The sequence below is a fragment of the Culex pipiens genome, chromosome 2, assembly GCF_016801865.2.
Source record: "Culex pipiens pallens isolate TS chromosome 2, TS_CPP_V2, whole genome shotgun sequence".
NCBI classification, from domain to species: domain Eukaryota; kingdom Metazoa; phylum Arthropoda; class Insecta; order Diptera; family Culicidae; genus Culex; species Culex pipiens.
In genome coordinates, this window is record NC_068938.1 from 186,610,721 (window position 1) to 186,630,266 (window position 19,546).

The window sequence follows — 19,546 nt, forward strand, 5'->3', positions numbered from 1 at the left end:
TTAGCTGATTGTATCATACGATGCTTAAATTAGCCATGATTTTTTTCCCCGGAAAATTCTTCAAAATACCGAGAAAAGCAGGGGGTACATTTTGCCCCGGGGTGCATATTACCCCCTGTCCCCATACTTCATTTATTTTAGCTGAAAAACAATGTATTTAAAGCAGGTATAATACTATAACAAGCGCACAAACTCGCACTTTTCGACAGTTTGCCTGCATTTATTTGCAGAAACATAAGCCTGCATACATTTTGAGTTGTTTGCGAGTCAAACATGAAAAAGTGCGAGTTTGTTTGTCATAGTATAATATCTGCTTTAGTCCGTTGAGTCTGATAATTTATATTTTTAAGATATATTAAGAGTGTATTTGGCGTAGAGTAAAAAACAAATATATTTGATATATTCTGTCCCTGTATCTTACAAAATGAAGAAGCAAACAACTTGAGCAAAATTGTAAAATTTTCATTGACAAAACTGGAAAAAAAACCTGTAAACTTGTACAAGTAAGAATTGCAATATTCAGACTTGAAGAGTTTTTGATATTTGGCAATAAAAAAAAATGGTCGGCACTGATCGAAAAAAATAATAAAATATTTGACTTTAAAAACTGCCTGTCATTGAGAATAAAATGTTATATTTAAGTAGCAACTAACAATCATTTAAAAAATCACATTTCAAATTAGGCTGGTATAAATATTTTTAAAAGTTTTTGTCACCCCTCCCCCCCCCCTTCAAAATTGGCCCGAAAAATCAGGGGGCGAAATAGTAGTTTATGCAACAAGTTGCAAAAAGAGGATTTTTTCAGCACGAGTCGTACATTTATCCAACGAGGTTCACCGAGTTGGATAAATACGAAGAGTGCTGAAAAAATCAAGTTTTGCAACGAGTTCCATACAACATTTTTTGCAATTCCAAAAAACACACACTGAGTGAAATTTTATGTCAAATGTTCATGTATTTTGTCAATAAATCGTTTAAATCAAAAAATGTTGAAAAGTGTTACTTTTCGAAACAAGTGCTGAAAAATTCAACTTTTCAGCACCCATTTGAGTGCTGAAAAGTAGAACTTTTCAGCATTTATTTTGAAAAGTGTTGCTATTCGATTCTGTTATTTTTGGTAAAGAAAAGTAGGCTATTTCGTCGTTCAAGAATGACAGGAAAAGTAAGTAGTTTCACGACGGAATTGCAAAAAAATTATTTTTACAATAAACTTCAACATTTCAATGAAAATTCAAGTGCAACCAGCTGAAATCAAATTAAAATACATTCTCCTGCGTTTAAAATCATTTTTAGCATGTTTGGGTTTATTAAAAAATCTTAAGATTTTTTGAAAATTTTCGATGCAAAATCTTTTTTTTCGATACAATTTTTGTTTTTGTGAGATCTTAGATTTTTTGAAAACTAATGATTGCAAAACAACTGAACTAGTGTAAAATGCAATTTAAAACACTTTTTTCATTAAAATGTGAAGATTATGGCTTGTTATTTAAATTTTTATATTTTTTTTTGCCCCCCCCCCCTTGACCTCGGCCAGGGCCAAGGGACAAAAACTTTTTTTAATATTTGCATCGGCCTTATTACAAAAACCTGACAAAATTATTGCACAGAGGAAAAAAACAGTTTCACGTGAATTCACGGCGGTGAACAAAAACTTGAAAAAAAAATGAGAATTTCTAAGTATGAAATTTTAAAATCATTCGATCACAAATATTTTGAAAATTGGGGTTGCAAAAAAAGTAAAAAAATTGAATTTACGAGCATAAATATCCCAGTATTGAAGAAAACTTTAATTTTTGCGAAAAGTAAAATTTTTGTGGTAAATTGTAATTTCATAAATATTCAAAAAAATATTAGCCGGGACCGTGGTGTAGGGGTAAGCGTGATTGCCTCTCACCCAGTCGGCCTGGGTTCGATCCCAGACGGTCCCGGTGGCATTTTTCGAGACGAGATTTGTCTAATCACGCGGGTGACCATGAACAGCCATGATCGATGACGACCATTTTTTTCAAAACTTTTTTTCGTAAAATCGTGGTAACTCGTGATGTTTATAAGCAAACCCCTTATGTCTATATATCAATTTTTTTGTAATTGTCTGCTCTACAACTTTGTACAACATTGTTACACTCTAAAAAATAACCCTGCAAAGTTAGAAAAAACACGAAATTTTAAAATGAAAAATTTTGTTCTAAATGAAAAAATGACGCTTCTGGGTCAATATAGATTTGAAAAGTACATTAAATTTCCCATTAAATGAAATGTTCCAAATTTTTTTACAGTCAAGTAACGGGAAATGGGAGATTCGAAAAGTACATTAAATTTCCCATAAAATGACATGTTCCAAAATTTTTTATAGTCGAGTAGCGGAAAATGGGAGAATTTTTAAAACTTTTTTAGTGTTTTTTCGATAAAAAATACGTTATTTCGGAATTCTGAGTACGCCATCAAATCGAGCGTCTAATTTTACATAAAAGTTCCTTTGACACCAAATTTCTTTCTTATCTCCGTTTCAGGCTGCAAATTATTGAAAAACACCTCTTTTTTCGCATGTTCAAAAATTTAAGGGGTCATACCACCCCTCCGTCACGAAATATCAAAAAACGGACCTCGGATTCGTGATCAGGGACAAAAGTTACCACTTAGGTCAACGTTTCACGCAAATCGAAGAGGGATCGGGGCAACTTTTCCCGATTTCGTGTCAGTTGGTAGAGAATTACCCCTATATTTAATGAAAAAACCAACGTGCAAATCAATTTTATATGTTTTTTTTTTGCAATGAAATTTCTTCATTAAATTTTAAAAAAGAAATTGAAAAATAGTAGTTTATGCAACTGGTTGCAAAAAGAAGACTTTTCAGCACGAGTGCTGAAAAAATCAAGTTTTGCTATGGATTGCTTACAACATTTTTTGCAATTTCGAAAAACGCCTTTTCAAAGGAATTTTATGTCAAACATCCATGTGTTAAGTAAATTCACCGTTCAAAGCAAAAAATATTGATTTTTTGTCGATGCTGGTACTGAAAACTTCAACTTTTCAGCACCAATTTCAGGGCTAAAAAGTAAAACTTTTAAGCAGTGGTATTGAATGTTTTTTTGTCCATTCTGTTATTTTTGGTAGAAAAAAGTAGGCCGTTTTCTCGCTCGAATTACATGAAAAGTAGGGGAAATATACCCATTTTAATCACACTAAGCCGTTCGACCAATTCTCATCACTTTTGCCGTTTCTGCTATTAAATCAACATTTTCAGATGTTTCAACAATGGAGAGTTGCTTGCTCACTTTTATTTGATCTATTTATTACTTTTGAACAGTCAAAAACACTTTATATAAGCTGTAATTCATGATCAAAGTGCTGATAGGCCGATAATAGAAATAGGCTGAGAAAGGGTATAGTTCCCCTAATTAGTTTCACGACGGAATTTAAAAAAAATCAAAGCAAATTATAATCCTGATAGGCATAATCCAGCACACCCAGTTAGATATACTTTTCCTGCCCAAACAACTGAATTTCCAGGGCAGGAGGGGGCAAAGGGTGGGAGGTAGCTGGTGTTCAGTACACGCGCGTCCGCTTACTTAGTCGGCTCATTCTTCAAAAAAGGGAAAAGCCGAAGGGGGAGACGAAGCAGGCGGTGGGTGGCTCAGCGCGCACACAAACTGCCGAGTACGCGCGCGTTTGTTTTCATTTTCGTTTATTTTCTCGCCTGCTGCGCCCGTTATGCCCAGTGGGTGGTGGTATTTTGAAAGAGGGAGGAAGAGGAGAAGTGGCGCAGCTGGGGAGTAATTTAATATTTCTGATTGAATTGTACTTATCTAATTAGCTTTTTGGAGTAGGGAGGCAACGCGCCACAAAGTAAAAGAAAACATTTTCTGTAGTCAGCAGCAAACAATGCGTAACACGATAGGAAACATGAAACCTCGGAATTGGTGGTCCGACTTTGGACGTTGGAGTTGGTCGGGGTGTCGGTGATACTTTGTAACGCGAGAGTGCTCAATCGACCGTGGAAGCGCGATGGCGTGGTTGTAGTCTATTTTTTGCTTAATTTAAGCAGGAATCGTTACACAAAAATGAATTATGGATCAATTAGAGGTGGTGAAACATGAACGTGTGCCGTTTGCCACGGAATTTTGTACTTTTTGTTGTTCAGCAACATGATTTTTTTTACCCATCCAGTAATGACTACAAAACGAGTCTCCCACTTTCAAAAACCTTCCACTACATTATGATTTATGGCAGACAACCTCATTTACAAACTTCTTGACAACTGACGTGCATCATACCACCTTCCAACAACCAACCTCCATCAACTTTGGCGCTGTTGGTGGTGGTGGCGGAAATCATTTCCGCACGAGAAAATCTGCTTCTCTCCCCTTCTCAAGAGTGGTTGTCTGCAGTTGGTTGAAGCCCTTTTATCCCACACAAGCTACATTACAACAGAGCGGCTGTGGGATGTACTTCGGCAGTGAAGTTTGTTGTATGCATTCCAGACACAATCCAGCCCAGGTGTGGATCTCAAGAGTCAGGAAAAGCCACTTTGAATATGTGCCGTTGACGGTGGGTTTTGCTGGGAGTTGGAGTCAGGGTGACGACTTGATTTGAAATTCCAATTTAGAAAATTATTCAAAGATCCAAAATTTATCTCATTCACTAACAAGTTATAGAAAAGATTTCAATCTCATAATAATTTAAAAAATGCCACCATGTTCATTAACACCATATCGCTACCCATAACCATCAGCAAGCTCGGTAGACAACCAGAAACAATAACAACAACAGCAATAACAATCCAACTCAAGTCGGCAAGACAAGACAGACAACCGGGGTAGGGCCAATAATAATGATGATGCTTCTGCCTTCTGCTACTCATCCTCTCCAGTCCTCCTGGCACACATTAAAATACCCCATTATGTTAGTTTAATGCGATTCAACATAATGATTATAATGTTATAATTCAGAGTAGCGAGCTCGAGATAGATTGAGGCAAGTGCAGCAGCTGCGGCAAACGCTTGTAGTACACACTGTGGAACAGACTTGAAACATCGCCCCGTCTTCGTCGTAGCAGGCTTGGTGTGCACTCAACCGATGAATACTGGAAGTTGTTGCAGCCATCATCAATCTTTTTTTACCAAAATTTTTCAACACCCATCAATATATACTACCCCCCAACCCCCCCCACTTTCATCTAATAACTTCTCCTCCATACCTTCAAACTCCTTAACTTATTTATACTTCTCTTCCCCATCCTATACTATACTCACAAACCAACAACCCATCCACCAAAAAACAAAAACCCACAACCAACCCACACCAAACCCCACAACCACCACATCCAACACCCCAACAACACCCACCACAACCCACCCCCCCCCACACACAAACACACACCACACCCACAACAACACCACCCCCACACCCCCACAACCCCCACCCACCACCCAAACCCCCCACAACAAAAACACCACCACCAACCACACCCCACCCTCCCTCCACAACCACAAACTACAAACTTACAAACTCCCCCAATTCAACCCACACACATAAATCTCCAACCCTAACCCACCCACTTCACCAAAACATCATCCCCCACACCATCCCACCAAATCTTACACCCCACATACTCCCCCCCAACAACCCCACAACACCACCCACCCCACCCCCCCCCCCCAAAAAAACACATAACAAACACATTTAACACCCACTCAAAACACAAAACCATAAACCACCAACACCCACCTCACACACCCACCCCACAACCAACCACCCACCACCCCCCTCCCCCCACCTCAAACCTCACCCCCACACACCAAACACTTACCAAAACAACACAACAAACCCACTAAATACACCCCAACCACAACCACACATTTTAATTCTATATCCCCAGAAACCCACTCACAAAACCAACCTCTACCAAAAATTAAAAAAAAACCAAACACACAACAAAAAAAAACCCCCCAAAAAAAACACCCACCCCCCCCCCCCCCCCCCCCCCCCCCCCCCCCCCCCCCCCCCCCAATAATTATATCCCCCCAACCCCACCCCCCAATATATATTATATATTTTTCCCTCCCATTTGGCAATTAAAATTTTAATTTTCGAAAATACCGATCGAAAAAAGATAGAAAACCTTTGGACAGTTTTGCCTTCCTCACCTCACTGAGGCAAGGCTATAAAATCACTCGAAAAATGAACTTCTTAAATACGACTCCTAGATATACCTTCACGTATACCTATCGACTCAGAATCAAATTCTGAACAAATGTCTGTGGGGATGTGTGTAGACATGATTTTTTTTCCACACGATTATCTCAGAACTGGCTGAACCGATTTTGGCCGGATCCGCCTTATTCTGTTCGTTTTGGGGTCCCCTAAGACCCTATTAAATTTTATTCTGTTTAGTGAAGTACTTTTAAAGTTATGCCATGAAAAAGTTTTTTTGTAGCTACAAAAAAGGGTGATTTTTGCATAACCTCAAAGGCCGGGTCTTTTTGCTTACGCGCGAGAGTCGCAGCATGCGTAGGGATTTTGGTCTGAGCGGGGGATTGGCAGCCACACCCCCTTGCATGCATATCGCCCGGTTGCCACGTTGCTTAAGCAGTGTCTGCGTCTCTTCTGGAAAAAATCTGTATAAATTATGTTGCTGAATACATCATTTTGTCTCGACAAAGATTTACACGAACTTTTTACTGAAATATATAACTCATGAGACTTATCTCCTTTATTTTGGAGAGTTGGTAAAAAAAAGAATTGAAAATTGCTGTTCAAGTAAAATCAATAATTATTAAAAAAATTAAAAAAATAAATAAAAAAAACTCTTTAATTAATTTGTAAATACAACCTAAATACAACATGAATGCGAGGAAGGCACCAACCACCTTAAGGTGGATTAAGTAACGTTTTTTATATTAAATAAGTTGAAATGTTTAATGTTTATTATGATACTTTTGAAACAAATATTTCAAAAACTGTGCAGAACAATAAAATTTAGTTTAGGAACAAAAGGCAAAAAATATTGCTTTGACAAAAAAATGACTAGGGGATCATCAATAAAAATTATTTGTAATAAAAACAGTCATTCAATAATATTACCAGAGTTTGCCCATCAAATAAAAAAAATAATGAAAAATCCGCAAATCTGTGTCCATGAAATTTATTCGATAAAAATTTTGAATTTCAAAAAAAAGTTAAAGCACAACAAATTATTCTGCACACAAGCAATTGTACAATTGTTTTTTTTTTTCGTTAAAACGATTGCACTGTAATTTTTTGGCGTCTGATGTTTCTATAAAATTGTGTATTAATTTGAACGTTTATATTTTTATTTTCTTAAAATTTTATTTTCAAGATGAGGCTATTATAATTTTGATCATCCCGGTACAAATGCATTTAATAATTTTATAATGTCTAAAGCCAAAAAATATAGGTCGGAAATAGACAAAATGTCAAATGAAAAAAGATCGAAAGTGAGACAATGTGAAGTGATCTTCATGAAAACAAATTCATATATAATTTAAAAAATGGCTGGTGTTTATATAACTTTTTTGTCAGTTAAACTAGCATTTTATCAAAAAAATAAATCTGAAATGAAGATTTGGTGCAAACAACATGAATTTTATGTGTATCAGAATAATTTATTCTTGTTTCAGTATTATTTGTTCAAGTTTTTTCATTCCTTTATGGTGATTTGTTTAAATATTTTTTGAGAGATTTATTTAAAAATCAATCTTGTTTAAAAAAATTAAAACAATTTATTCATGTTTTAAATACTACCAGTTTTTTTTACTTCAAAAAAATTAACAAGAACTGAAAATATGTTTAATGAATTCGACATTTATTAATAATAATGTGATCTTCTTTTAGTATTTTTCAAGTTATCATATTTTGACAGCTAAAATTTAATTTTAGAAATTTCGAAACATAAAGTACAAAACATCAATAAATTGTTAAAAATACATTCTTTCAAAAACTTTTACGTCTTGTCCATAGTAAAATTCAAAACTTGTTCAAATATTCATGCCTAAATCAGCGTTATACAAACTATTTTCAAACGTGTGCAATCGAATTTGATTTTGCAAGATTTTTCTTTGAAAATTTAAATTCCTGTCAATAATTTTTTTTGATCCTTTCTGACAAAATTTTGAAAGAGGGAGAGGAGAGACAAAAGCTTGAAATTTAATTTCTAAATCTCAGCAACTAATGGTCGTATCAACAAAGTAAAAAATAGCAAAATATAGATAATTTTTTCAGCCTTTCAAAAATATTTTTTCAACAGTGGGTAAACATGTGCACTAGTTTTAAAAAATGAATGACTGCAAATATTTTCAAAAACAGTTACCTTAAAATGGCTTAAACTTGAAAACGTTGCACTTTACCAAAATTTCACTAAAGTACTTTTTGATTGAAATTTTTTTGCGACCAATACTTTAATTAAAAAAAAAATCAGTATTGATTAAAAAATTCATGACTCGGTCAAAGCTTTCTGGACAACCGGGAAATTTCTGAAATGTTTGCATTTGATGTTTCCTAAAACATATAAAAAAATAAAATGATAAAAATAGTGTTTTTTTTTTTTGCAAATCAAGTTTTAGTGACAAAAACTTATATTAAAAATCACCAACATTTTTTGTACAGTTTACCTTTTCAGTGCAGTCCTTATCCCTACCTACAACTTTGTCGAAGACAGCAATTCGATCAAAAAATTCCTTCAAGAGATATGGACAGCAACCAAATTTGTAAGGAAAATTATATGGACAAACTAATGATGCAAAATGGCTCCTTTGTGCATACCGAAGGCACAAAAAAAGTTTCAGCTGAATTAAGAAATAGAGAATTGTTCACTTATTAAATGCAGGATACCGTATTTTGAATTATTTCAGATGATTTTATAATAATTCTCGTCATTCTAAATAAATAACTAAATTTTTTTTGATGAAATATTGATTTTAACTTCTTTTCTTTTACCAAATCACTTTAAGATCAAATATTTTTACCGTAAAGTTAATTGTTTGCCATATTGACGAAACGTTAGGAAGAATATATGTTCAAACTAGGTTTTGGTCAATTAAATTATGCGGGAATAACAATATGAATGTCAAACAGAGTGCAATGTTTGACATTCATATTGTTATTCCCGCATAAACTTTAATTGTCAATATTTTTGTTACCCAAAAAGAACAACACATATTAGCGAGTGACGAGGTTAAACTAGATTTAACCTTTTTTGCGATCCATAACAAAAAATAAATATTGGCTTTAATAGATAAAACCCCACTCCAAAAAAACACCGCGCCACGTCATAATTGGTAGCAAAAGTGTACTCTAAATGCAATTATTTTCCAATTTAAATTATGTGCCGCATCAAAACACACTCACAAACATGCCAACTCACACCTGAACACCCTCCCCACGGCCAGACAACAATCGTTAATAACTGTACACATTCATGGCATAGCAAATAGCTGCAACCCAACATCAACATCAACAGCAACAAAAAAAAAGAGTATTCCAAACTCCATTAGTATGCATGATCGACCATCCAATCAAACTGAGGCTCGTCCCCCTTACAAACATATTCCACCTTTGCCACCCACAACCACTAAAAGTTGTCATATTTATTACCAACCCCATCGCGTTTAAACTTTGAATTTCATTTCCTCTGATGGGAGGGCCAGGCAGGTCGGGAGGTCGAAGGGGGTGAAAAAACAATTGCCAATAGTCACGTGAAATGGCTTCGACCGCCCACTTTCCACACACACAAAAACACACACGTGGTGGAACCCCACTCAATCGATTTAGAATTTATAACCCACCCCTTCTCCCCCTCAATTTTTTGTGGCAGGATAAATTGTTGTCGGTATGGTGAAGCGCCCTGGCGATAGATAAATATAAATTGAAAGAAGCAAACAATAGCCGTAAATAAAAAGTCGTTATTTTTTTCAGTGTTTGAGCGGTAAAAATAAATAAATAACTGAAACTTACCATCACATAGTGCCGCTGCATTTCCGTTTTTTCCTGAGCTAATTTTTCACATTCCATTTTCAGGCTGGGCAAAAAAAAAAGTTGGAAAAAGAAAATATTAGCAAAAATGCTGGCGTTTCCGGTTTCGAAACAATTTTCAAGCTTTTCTTCAACTACTTTCGGGTGCGCGCCCCGTTTGTCATAAAAATGAAAACACGAAAAGGGAACGAGAATTTTCATTTGAAGCAAATCGAAGCCGGCAGGAGAAAACTTTGTGAAATCAATTACGGGGAAATAAAATTAACGGGCCCCTCGAAGAGAGGGCGCCGGAAGTGAAATGAAATTTTCAGAGGGAGAAAAAAATTGACGAGTTCCGTTACAGACGAAAAAGAAAAGGAAAATGTATTTCATTTTATTTCGTTATTTTTTCTTGCTGAAGGGAAAACTTGAGTTTTCCACCAGACGAGGGGGCGCGCACGCTGATGGTGGTGGAAAAAAGTCTGAGAAAAAAAACCAGGACAAAATCTAATTACTTGTGATATTGTGCCTGGAGGAAGTTGAACTCCTCCTTTATCCTATCACAGTTTTCGGTTATGGTGAATTTGAACGGTTGCGCCGACTGAGGAGGGCCCTGGAAAGAGAGAGAGAGAAAGAAAAAATCGAGTTAGTAAAGTGAAATCTTGTTTGAGGAAATTTATGGATATGAACCTGGCTGGGGAAGAGTATGGAAAGTGATAAAAAGATTTGCCACCAGCTGTTGCACGGACGTTGCAGTGAGTAAAATTTGATTCAATTGCGAAATGTTGGAAGTTTTTCATTCACTTATTTAAATTCAAACACAAATCACAATTTTAAACTATTTGTTTTCACATTTTTAAAAACTCATCTTTCATCAGTCATCATTCATGTCTTATGTCTCATCTTCCATCAGTCAGCACTCATTTCTCATGTCCCATGTCTCATCTCTTATCTCTCATCTCTGAAAGTTGGAATTTCAAAAACGGGAATGTGGATTAGTAATTGGAAAGTGGGAATTGGAAATTGGAAATCGGATAAATAAAATTGAAAATTGAAAATTGGAAATTGGATATTGGATATTGGTAATTGGAAATTGGAAATTGGAAATTTGAAATTTGAAATTTGAAATTAGAAATTTGAAATTTGAAATTGGAAATTGGAAATTGAAAATTGGAAATTGGAAATTGGAAATTGGAAGTAGGAAATTGGAAATTGGAAATTGGAAATTGAAAATTAAAAATTGGAAATTGGGAATTGGAAATTGGAAATAAAAAATTGAAAATTGGAAATTTGGAAATTGGAAATTGAAAATTGGAAATTGGAATTTGGAAATTGGAAATTGGAAGTTGGAAATTGGAAATTAGAAATTGGAAATTGGAAATTGAAAATTGAAAATTGGAAATTGAGAATTGGAAATTGGAAATTGGAAATTGGGAATTGGAAATTGGAAATAAAAAATTGAAAATTGGAAATTGTTAATTGGCAATTGAAAATTGGGAATTGGAATTTGGAATCTGGAATTTGGAATTTGGAGTTTGGAATTGAGAATTTTTAATTTGGATTTGGGAATTTGGAAATGTGGAATTCGGAATTGGGAATTTGAAATTTGGAAATAGAACGGAATTTATTTCCTGAAGTATTACTAGAATAATTCCGATATATATACAACCAAAATTTATATAATATTTCAAAAGAATTGTTTTCATAATTTAAATTCATTGTGTGAAGAAGAAGTACTAGAATACTTTGAATAAACCCCCTTGTTTCGCCATTTAAAACCTATCGATATCCAATGAAACAACCAAGATAACACCACCAAAATTGATTTTAAAGTCACGTAATACCTTTTCCGTCATACCCCGTCGCCCAAACCCCCGTGACAAACTCAATCAGTTACCGCGCGCCATCTCAATCATGATTAATTTTAAGTGGGTCGTTCGCTACCGTCCCCACCACAAAACGTTCAAAGTCCCAACATGTCAACACCGCCTTCTTGGCTCCTCGAAAAAAAAAAACACTCACACCCGGGGGCTTCTGTGAACTGCCAGTACCAACACTTTAAATATTTTCACATCGTGCGACGCCGCAGCAATCTACTACTACCCACGTCTAATTTATTCAGACGTAGTGACGCGGGTTATTTCTGGCGTTTTGCTTGGGACGGGTTGGTGGTAAAGGGGTTGAGAGACGTCAAACCAGACCAAATCAACGCCACGCCAACGCAAAGATGCCGGCTTTTGACTTTTTGGTGCGAGAGGCACTTTGCGTCGAGAGTTGTCACAGGGGGTTGGGATTGAGAGCAGATTTGGGTCGATGGATTTGGGAGGTAATATTTTTTTCAAGAAGATTTGAAAGAGAGTGTTTTTGAATTAGTTGGTTTTCGACGGTACAAGAATAAAAAGGTTCATTTTACTTTTTAAAGTGTAGTACTAGAATTTTAAATAAACATACAACATGTATAGTGAACTTGTATTGACCATGTGCTGTAGTACTAGAATAAGAAATATTGATTCTGGTGTTTAGTAGAAAAAGGTGCTAGCATTGAATACACGTTGAAAAAACTTTATATTTTATTGATAAGCCATGAACTACAGAATTGAAAGTAAGAGTAAAAATTAAACTGAAAAGAGGTACTAGAATGAATCCTCAAAATGTCATAAGGGCAACTCTCACGTCAAAAAGTAAGCAAAAATGTTTCGTCACGGTCATCAACCCCGTTAAAAATTGCCCAGCAGCGGAACGACGGTAGTCGGCACCCAAAAATGACGACGACGAGGTGATGATGACGGTGATTTTTTTTTTCGTTGGTCACATTAAGCTTCCCCTTAACGGTTGTTCGGCGTACAAAACACATGACATCGCTATAGGTCACCCGACCCCCCGAAAAATATCAATTTCACACCACTTGAGAAGGTGGCGGCGAGGAAGGTTTTTCGTTGCTGCTTTTTTTCTGGGTAATTACACTCTCGAGAGTGTAAGCTTATGGGGGAGGTCGTTTTACGGTTGCAGCGAGAGAGATTCCTTACATTTTTAAGGGGAATTGGGAGGAGTAGGGAGGAAATTGACAGCAGCTATAATTGAAAATTGAAACCAAATTGCTTTTGAAAAGAGATGCCAATGAATAGTTGTTTGAGGATATCCAGGGGAAAATTGCAAATTGGATCGATTAGTTTGTTTAAAGAAAATTTAATTTCACATCGTGAAACGAGCACAGATGAAATAATTACGACTGATTTATTCAAAAGATAATTATGCTAAATAACAAATTGTGTTATCTTTACCCCCAGGATCTACCCAGCTATAATTCATGCAACGCACTCAAAACCGCACCGACTCTGGCGCGCACACGAATTTCAATTTCAACCCAAGCAAAACAATTTCTGACTCATTTAACATAAAAGCCCGTAAAAACCCCCCCACGGCGCAACCCCTTCCCGGCAACGATTAAGATCTCAATCGAGCACCAAGCTTGAACATAAATCATAAAAAAAGAATATACACCAGGCCAGACTTTTGATGATGCTCAAAGCCGGTGCCGTGCGCTCTTTGATTATTTTACTTCACGCGAATCACCTCGTTTTTTTTCTGCGAGGAATAACACGGTAGCTTAATGTGGCAGCCCGAGCAGAAGAAAGTTGGGAAGTGGGAACAAAATTTGTTATTTTTTTTAAATTTTGTTATTTTACATTAAATTGAACATTGAAAAATGTTTCACAACTTTGAATCGACAAATGAACACAATTTTTATTTTCATTTAACAAAGCTTGTTATTTTTCGTATAAAAACACAGCTTGTTACGCTTGTTATTTCTAGCAGCAACTTTTGAATGCTGTGACAAAACATTTTATGGAATGTTATGAGCAAACTAATTTGGAACGTTCTCTATTTTAACAATTTATGTTCCTTTTTACTAACAAAAAACATAGCTTGGTAAATTAATTAAATTTGTATTATATGCTTTATTTGTGTAAATTTTTGAGGATTTTTTTTTGATCAAAAATAAAAAAGAAAAAATCCTCAACCTACAGAATATCAATAAATTATTGATTCAAGTTACACCCTTCTGCTCGGGTACACCCATTAAGGAGATTCGCGCTCGTGTGGATTTACCATTTAACCATCACCTGCGAAATGATTCAGAAAGGGGGAACGGGTTGGTATCTCCACCTCCTTCTACCCCACCCAACTCCCATAAACATTTCTCGGAAAGGTGGGCGCGGAATGCCGAAAAAAAAGAATCCCATTAAACCAACAAATTGCGCGCAAATCATAAACTGAATAATTGCCGCGCTCGTAATGAGGTGTGTGAGTTCCACTCGGAATGGAGGTGTGAGTGTGAGTTTGTGTGCAAAACAGCTTATGATGAGGAGAATGTATCACTTTTAACGTACTCGAAATGTGTGTGGAAGTGGGAAAGAGAGAGAGAGAGGGAACGCGCAAATGAAATAAATGTATTTATAAACATTTATAAGATAATTAAGTGTAAAGCCTCATTTGAGTTGGGGAATTTCTGGCCACTGATGGGTGCATTGAGGTCGAGCAGCATTACACAGGGTAACCACCTTTTTATGTGCGAGTGTGTTTGTGTACGTGCTCGTGCACGTGGGAAATTGAGTGAGATGACCACCAATGATTGGGCGAATAAATAAATCATCGAACAAATATTTGGAAAGTGCTCACGAGTGTTTAATTAATCGGGAGCGGATGTTTGGGATTTTTGGGATTTGTGAAAATGTGACCGGGAATTGAAGTTCAATTTATCAGGAGATTTTTATTTCATGTTGGAAAGTAATTATTCAAAACGATTCACAAAAAAACAAGTATTGTTATTGAAAAAAACATTCAAAAGATCATTGTAAGTCAACCGTTTTTCAAATTGATTACTTTGCGTTAAATAATCCAGCAAAAACCTTTTGATTAAATCTTCCTTTATTGAGTAACTTTTCACCGAAAACATTTATTGTTAAAAAATAACTTAAAACTCTGATTGATAAAGTGTATTTGCACTTCTGCGACCTTTATAAAAAATTATTTTAATGTTTTTAATCCAGTAAAAATCATAAATTAAATGATTTGTTTGGAAAAACTTATCACTCAAAACATTTATTGATAAAAAATAAACCAAATCAAATAACAATCTTTTCACTTTCTCCGACTCTATCTTCCAACTCAAACTGCTTGTTTATAAAAATTCAGTGGTAGGAAAGTTTTCCACCCTGATGAGGATGATAATGATGCTGCTGTTGCCAACTTTTTCCAAGGATTTTCCCCCACACCCCGTGTACACACCGAAAAATCAACAAGGAAAAACTCCGACATCTAACCGACGACCCCAGCCCAGCCAAAGTTGAGATTATGCATATTTGAAATTTCACCTCATACCACAGAGGATCCCCCCATCTTCCTCCAACAACCACAAGGCTTTCCCCCTCAGAATCTTCCTCAAGGCACCACACCAACATCAACAAAATAAGCAAAAGCGAGCGAGCGCGTGTGTAAATATTGAGGCTAGATAAACAAAACTCTTCTCCGGGCTTTCGTCACATTTGCGCCAACCAAACTTTTATTTTCCGGGGGTGGTCCTGAAGTGGATGGGGAACGAGGGGGGGTCCTTCAAGCATCATCGTGGAAAACCAAGCTGTCTGACGCGGTTTTTCCGAAGAAAGTATCATCCAGTTGGGGCCCGAGCAGAAGGGTTTGGTGAAGGTAGAACACAATTTGATAGATTGTAAATAAATTTTGTTTTTGAAGGAAACGCATGAATTCTGATTTTTAACTATATGAGATCAATTTGCAAAGAATTTGGAATAAACATATTTTGCAATGCTGAAAAATTAACAATTCTTCTAGTTTTCTTTAACAAATTGTGTTATTTTAAACCACCTTAAATCATTTTCATGGACAACCTCATGGTAAAAAACAAGCTGCCTGGCGCGGTTTATCCGAAGAAAATATCATCCCGTTGGAGCCCGAACAAAAAGGTTTGTTAAGGTAGAACAAAATTTGTTAAAATATAAAAAAATGTTTTTGAAGGAAATGCATGAATTCCGACTTATAATTATGAGATCAATTTGCAATTTATTTGACATAAAAACAATGCTGGAAAAATGACAATTCTTGTAGTTTTCATTAACAAATTGTGTTATTTCAAACCACCTTAAATTGGAATTGGAGAATCATGGAAAGCCAACATGTCTGACGCGGTTTTTGAACTAAGTATTTAGCACGAAGGCCCGATATGAATAGACCGGTATCAAGAAACCAAAGTTTGTAAAAATTTAAAATTAACAATACATTGCTCATTTAAAAAAAAAAGTTGACATAGTTGGGTGACACGTAAAATACGTGAATAATTGATGCTTGAAAAAAACAGTTCTTATAATTTTCTTCAACAAATTGTGTTATTTTGAACCACCTTTAATCTTAAATCTTCATCGTGGGCAGCCTCATCGAGGAAAACCAAGCTGTCTGACGCGGTTTTTCAAAGAAATTAACATTCAGTAGGATCCCGTGTAGAAGGGTTTGGTGAGGGTAGAACGAAATTTGTTAGATTGTAAATAAATTCAGGTTTTGAACGAAACGTATAAATTTTGATTTTTCATTATAAGATCGATTTGAAAATTATTTGATACACACACGTTTGGGTACACTGGGAAAATAACAATTTCTGTAGTTTTATTTAACAAATTGTGTTATTTTGAACCAGCATAAATCTTCATCATGGATAGTCAAAATGTCTGACGCGAGTTTTATGAACGAAATATCAGAACAAAGTTTGTTAGATTTTCAAAAAGATCAAAACATGTTTTTAGTAGCAAATTTCGGTATTTTGGTAACAATTGATTTCATTTGAATTTTGCTTGCTATGCTCTTTTTATTTTTGTTATTTTAGATCCCTCAAAAAAGAGATTGCTATTTATTAAAAGGACGTTTTGATCAGAAACCTTTCTGCTCGGGATCACTTCAACAACAACTTCTAATCTTTTCTTTATTGCCCTCTCGTGTTGATTTTTCCCTGAACAGAAAAGTGACAAAGTAGTGTGGAGCGGGAAAGTGGTGGAAAACCATCACGCTTTTCTCGCCTCGATGGTGGGAATGTTTGTTTATAAAATTTCAACTTTTCGCTCCAAAAAAACACGGAACGACGACTGTCTGTTGCGGGAAGAAAACTGACTTCCACCCGTCCTCCTAGCGGATGCTACTCGACTGTTGATAGAGTGTTGTATAACTTTTCTGAAGATGGGGAGAGGGAAGATCTCGAGTTTTCGTGGAACAATATTTTCTTTTTGGTAAAGGGATGCTTTTCTCGAGGGGATGTTTTTGTTTCTTGAGAATTGATTGATTTCTAGCATTTGTTGAATGCTTACAATCAATCATCTTACAAAATTCAATTTTTGCTAAGACTTTTCAATAAAATTAATTTCTTTGCACAAATTCTAAAAAACGAAGAATGTCCAAATGAGAATATTTGTCAAAACGAGAAACTAATTAATCTTGGGCACATTGTAGCCACCACCTCCTAACCTCAAACTCCACACACCGTACAGGTCCTCAAAGGCGCCCCCTTTGTTCTGTCCAATCAAGCTCTTCCGGAGGATCCTTCCAGAAGCGCAACATCCTCCTGCAGCCTTCTCTCGACTACTTCACATACTGTGAAGCACTCCAGCAGTGGAAGATGGAGCACTCCGCTTTCGAGAGGCCACTTCCAGCGTTGCCTGTAACGAAGCACCCACTTTAACACAATGCTTGCCCTGTCCCGCTTCACCCCGAGAACCCTCTCTCCGTCAAGACATGCCAACATGCCAAGAGTTTCATATACGAAAAAAAAGTGGTAGCTCTTTTGTTCCAAGTTGTTGGAAAAACTTCCCCACCTCACCTTCTCTTTTCATGTCAAAGCATTTTTCTTTAGAAATTGTGAGGAAATGTATGAGGGCGAGGGGACAATTGTTCCAAATCTCACCACCAGAAATGGCAACCCACTTCAGAACGAAAAACCGGGAGAAAAGGGTGAAACGAAAACACCATTTAGCACATTTTTCATTAGAAAACCTAGAAACCACTCAGACATTGTACTGGGCGCAATTTCCGTGTACAGACGACACACTCACATGCTCACAAAAAGGTGCTTTCGATTTCATTGTAACAGAGAAAAAAATTGTATCGTTTTAACGCGTATTCTCGATGAGCGACTTTTAGATCAGTTGGCAAGGGCGCGACACTGGCGATTCCCTAAGTGCGTGTTCAAACCCCGTCGCGCGCGCTCTCCAAATCATTTTTCTCACTGTGCATCGCTCAACCTCTTCAAACACACAGAGCGAAAGAGAGAGAGCGAATCCACCTTCTCTTTTCTCAGAATCCGGAAGAGGGGCAAGCTGCTGCTGCTGGAGGTGGTGAAACCGCACTTTTGGCTGTGTGGTTTTATAATTTACGTTCCACTTTGGCACACACTCACACTCGTTCACCAAACCGCAGGTCTTTGCCATCGTCGACAGAGGAGGACTGCTTCTTCCTCTTCCTCTCTCTCCAACTTCCGGTGCTAAATGGCGTCATGAGACCACTTGAGCGACGACGAGACGAAACAAGAGACGAAAATGGGGTTTTAAAAAGCAGGACTTTTCAAGAGGGTTTGTCGACTGCTGGTTGGTTGGTGCCAACGGAATTAAATTTTCGTCCTTTGTGGCTGCGGGATTAACCCTGAAAATGGGGGTGAAATTGTGCAAGTGATGGCGAAAAAAATGGGCTCTGCAAATTATGGGGTCCCCTTTTCTTGGTTGAGGTTTTTTTTTGTTCTCATTTCATAAATTGATAAAAAGTGCTGCAGAAAGCAGCTAAATGCGCATTTTGAAATTTAAAACGTTTCAAAATACTATTGTTTTGATAAATCTACGCTCTTACGATGGAATTCAGATGTTGTCAATTTAATAGTGAATATTGAAACAACAGTTTCAATAATGAATTAAAAAACAACTAACAAAATTAAATAATTGGAATTACTATTGTGAAAATCTAATATATCAATTTTAAATGAAAACACAGCAAAATCGTAAAAAAACGCAATTATAATAATCAACTAATACACTAGCTAAAAAATTTGCACTGTTAGATCTTAAAATGAAATAAATAAAAATGCAACGAAAAAATTATTAAAAAAAAATATCCATTATTTCAAAATATCTTTGATGAAAAAAATAAGAAAAAAAAATCATGTGTTATTTTTCAAATTTGGAAACAAAAAAGTATCCAAAAATGCCTTATTCATTATCATAGTAATACTCCTGTTTAAAAATTGCAAAATTTTAAATTAATTTGAGACGATATTTCTTTTCTCTAGTTTACTTTTTTGTCCAATTTGAGGATCCAAAATTCAAAATTTGTAAGAAGCTTCAAAGTGCAACATTTGATTCAAAATGCAAAAATCAACGTTGAACAATGTTTTCTTAAAAGTTCAAAATTGACTATCCAATTTGAAATCTAAATTTTTCTGGATTCTTAGCAATTTATTTTTTATTAGTGAAATTTTGAAGGCGGAAAGAAAAAAAATGAAATAAAAAAAACAAAAGCTCAAGCCAAGCTGTAG

At 35.9% G+C, this 19,546-nt stretch overlaps 1 protein-coding gene across 1 annotated transcript in view; it reads right to left on the reverse strand.

The window, feature by feature from the left end:
• Positions 1-19,546, reverse strand: part of LOC120419301 (transducin-like enhancer protein 4) — a 71,074-nt gene that overhangs the window by 23,998 nt on the left and 27,530 nt on the right. The window contains exons 3-4 of the mRNA XM_052707065.1: positions 10,485-10,582; positions 9,973-10,036 (exon numbers count right to left, since the gene is read on the reverse strand). Coding sequence (XP_052563025.1) covers positions 9,973-10,036; positions 10,485-10,582 — 162 coding nt within the window. The remainder of the gene's footprint in view (positions 1-9,972; positions 10,037-10,484; positions 10,583-19,546) is intronic.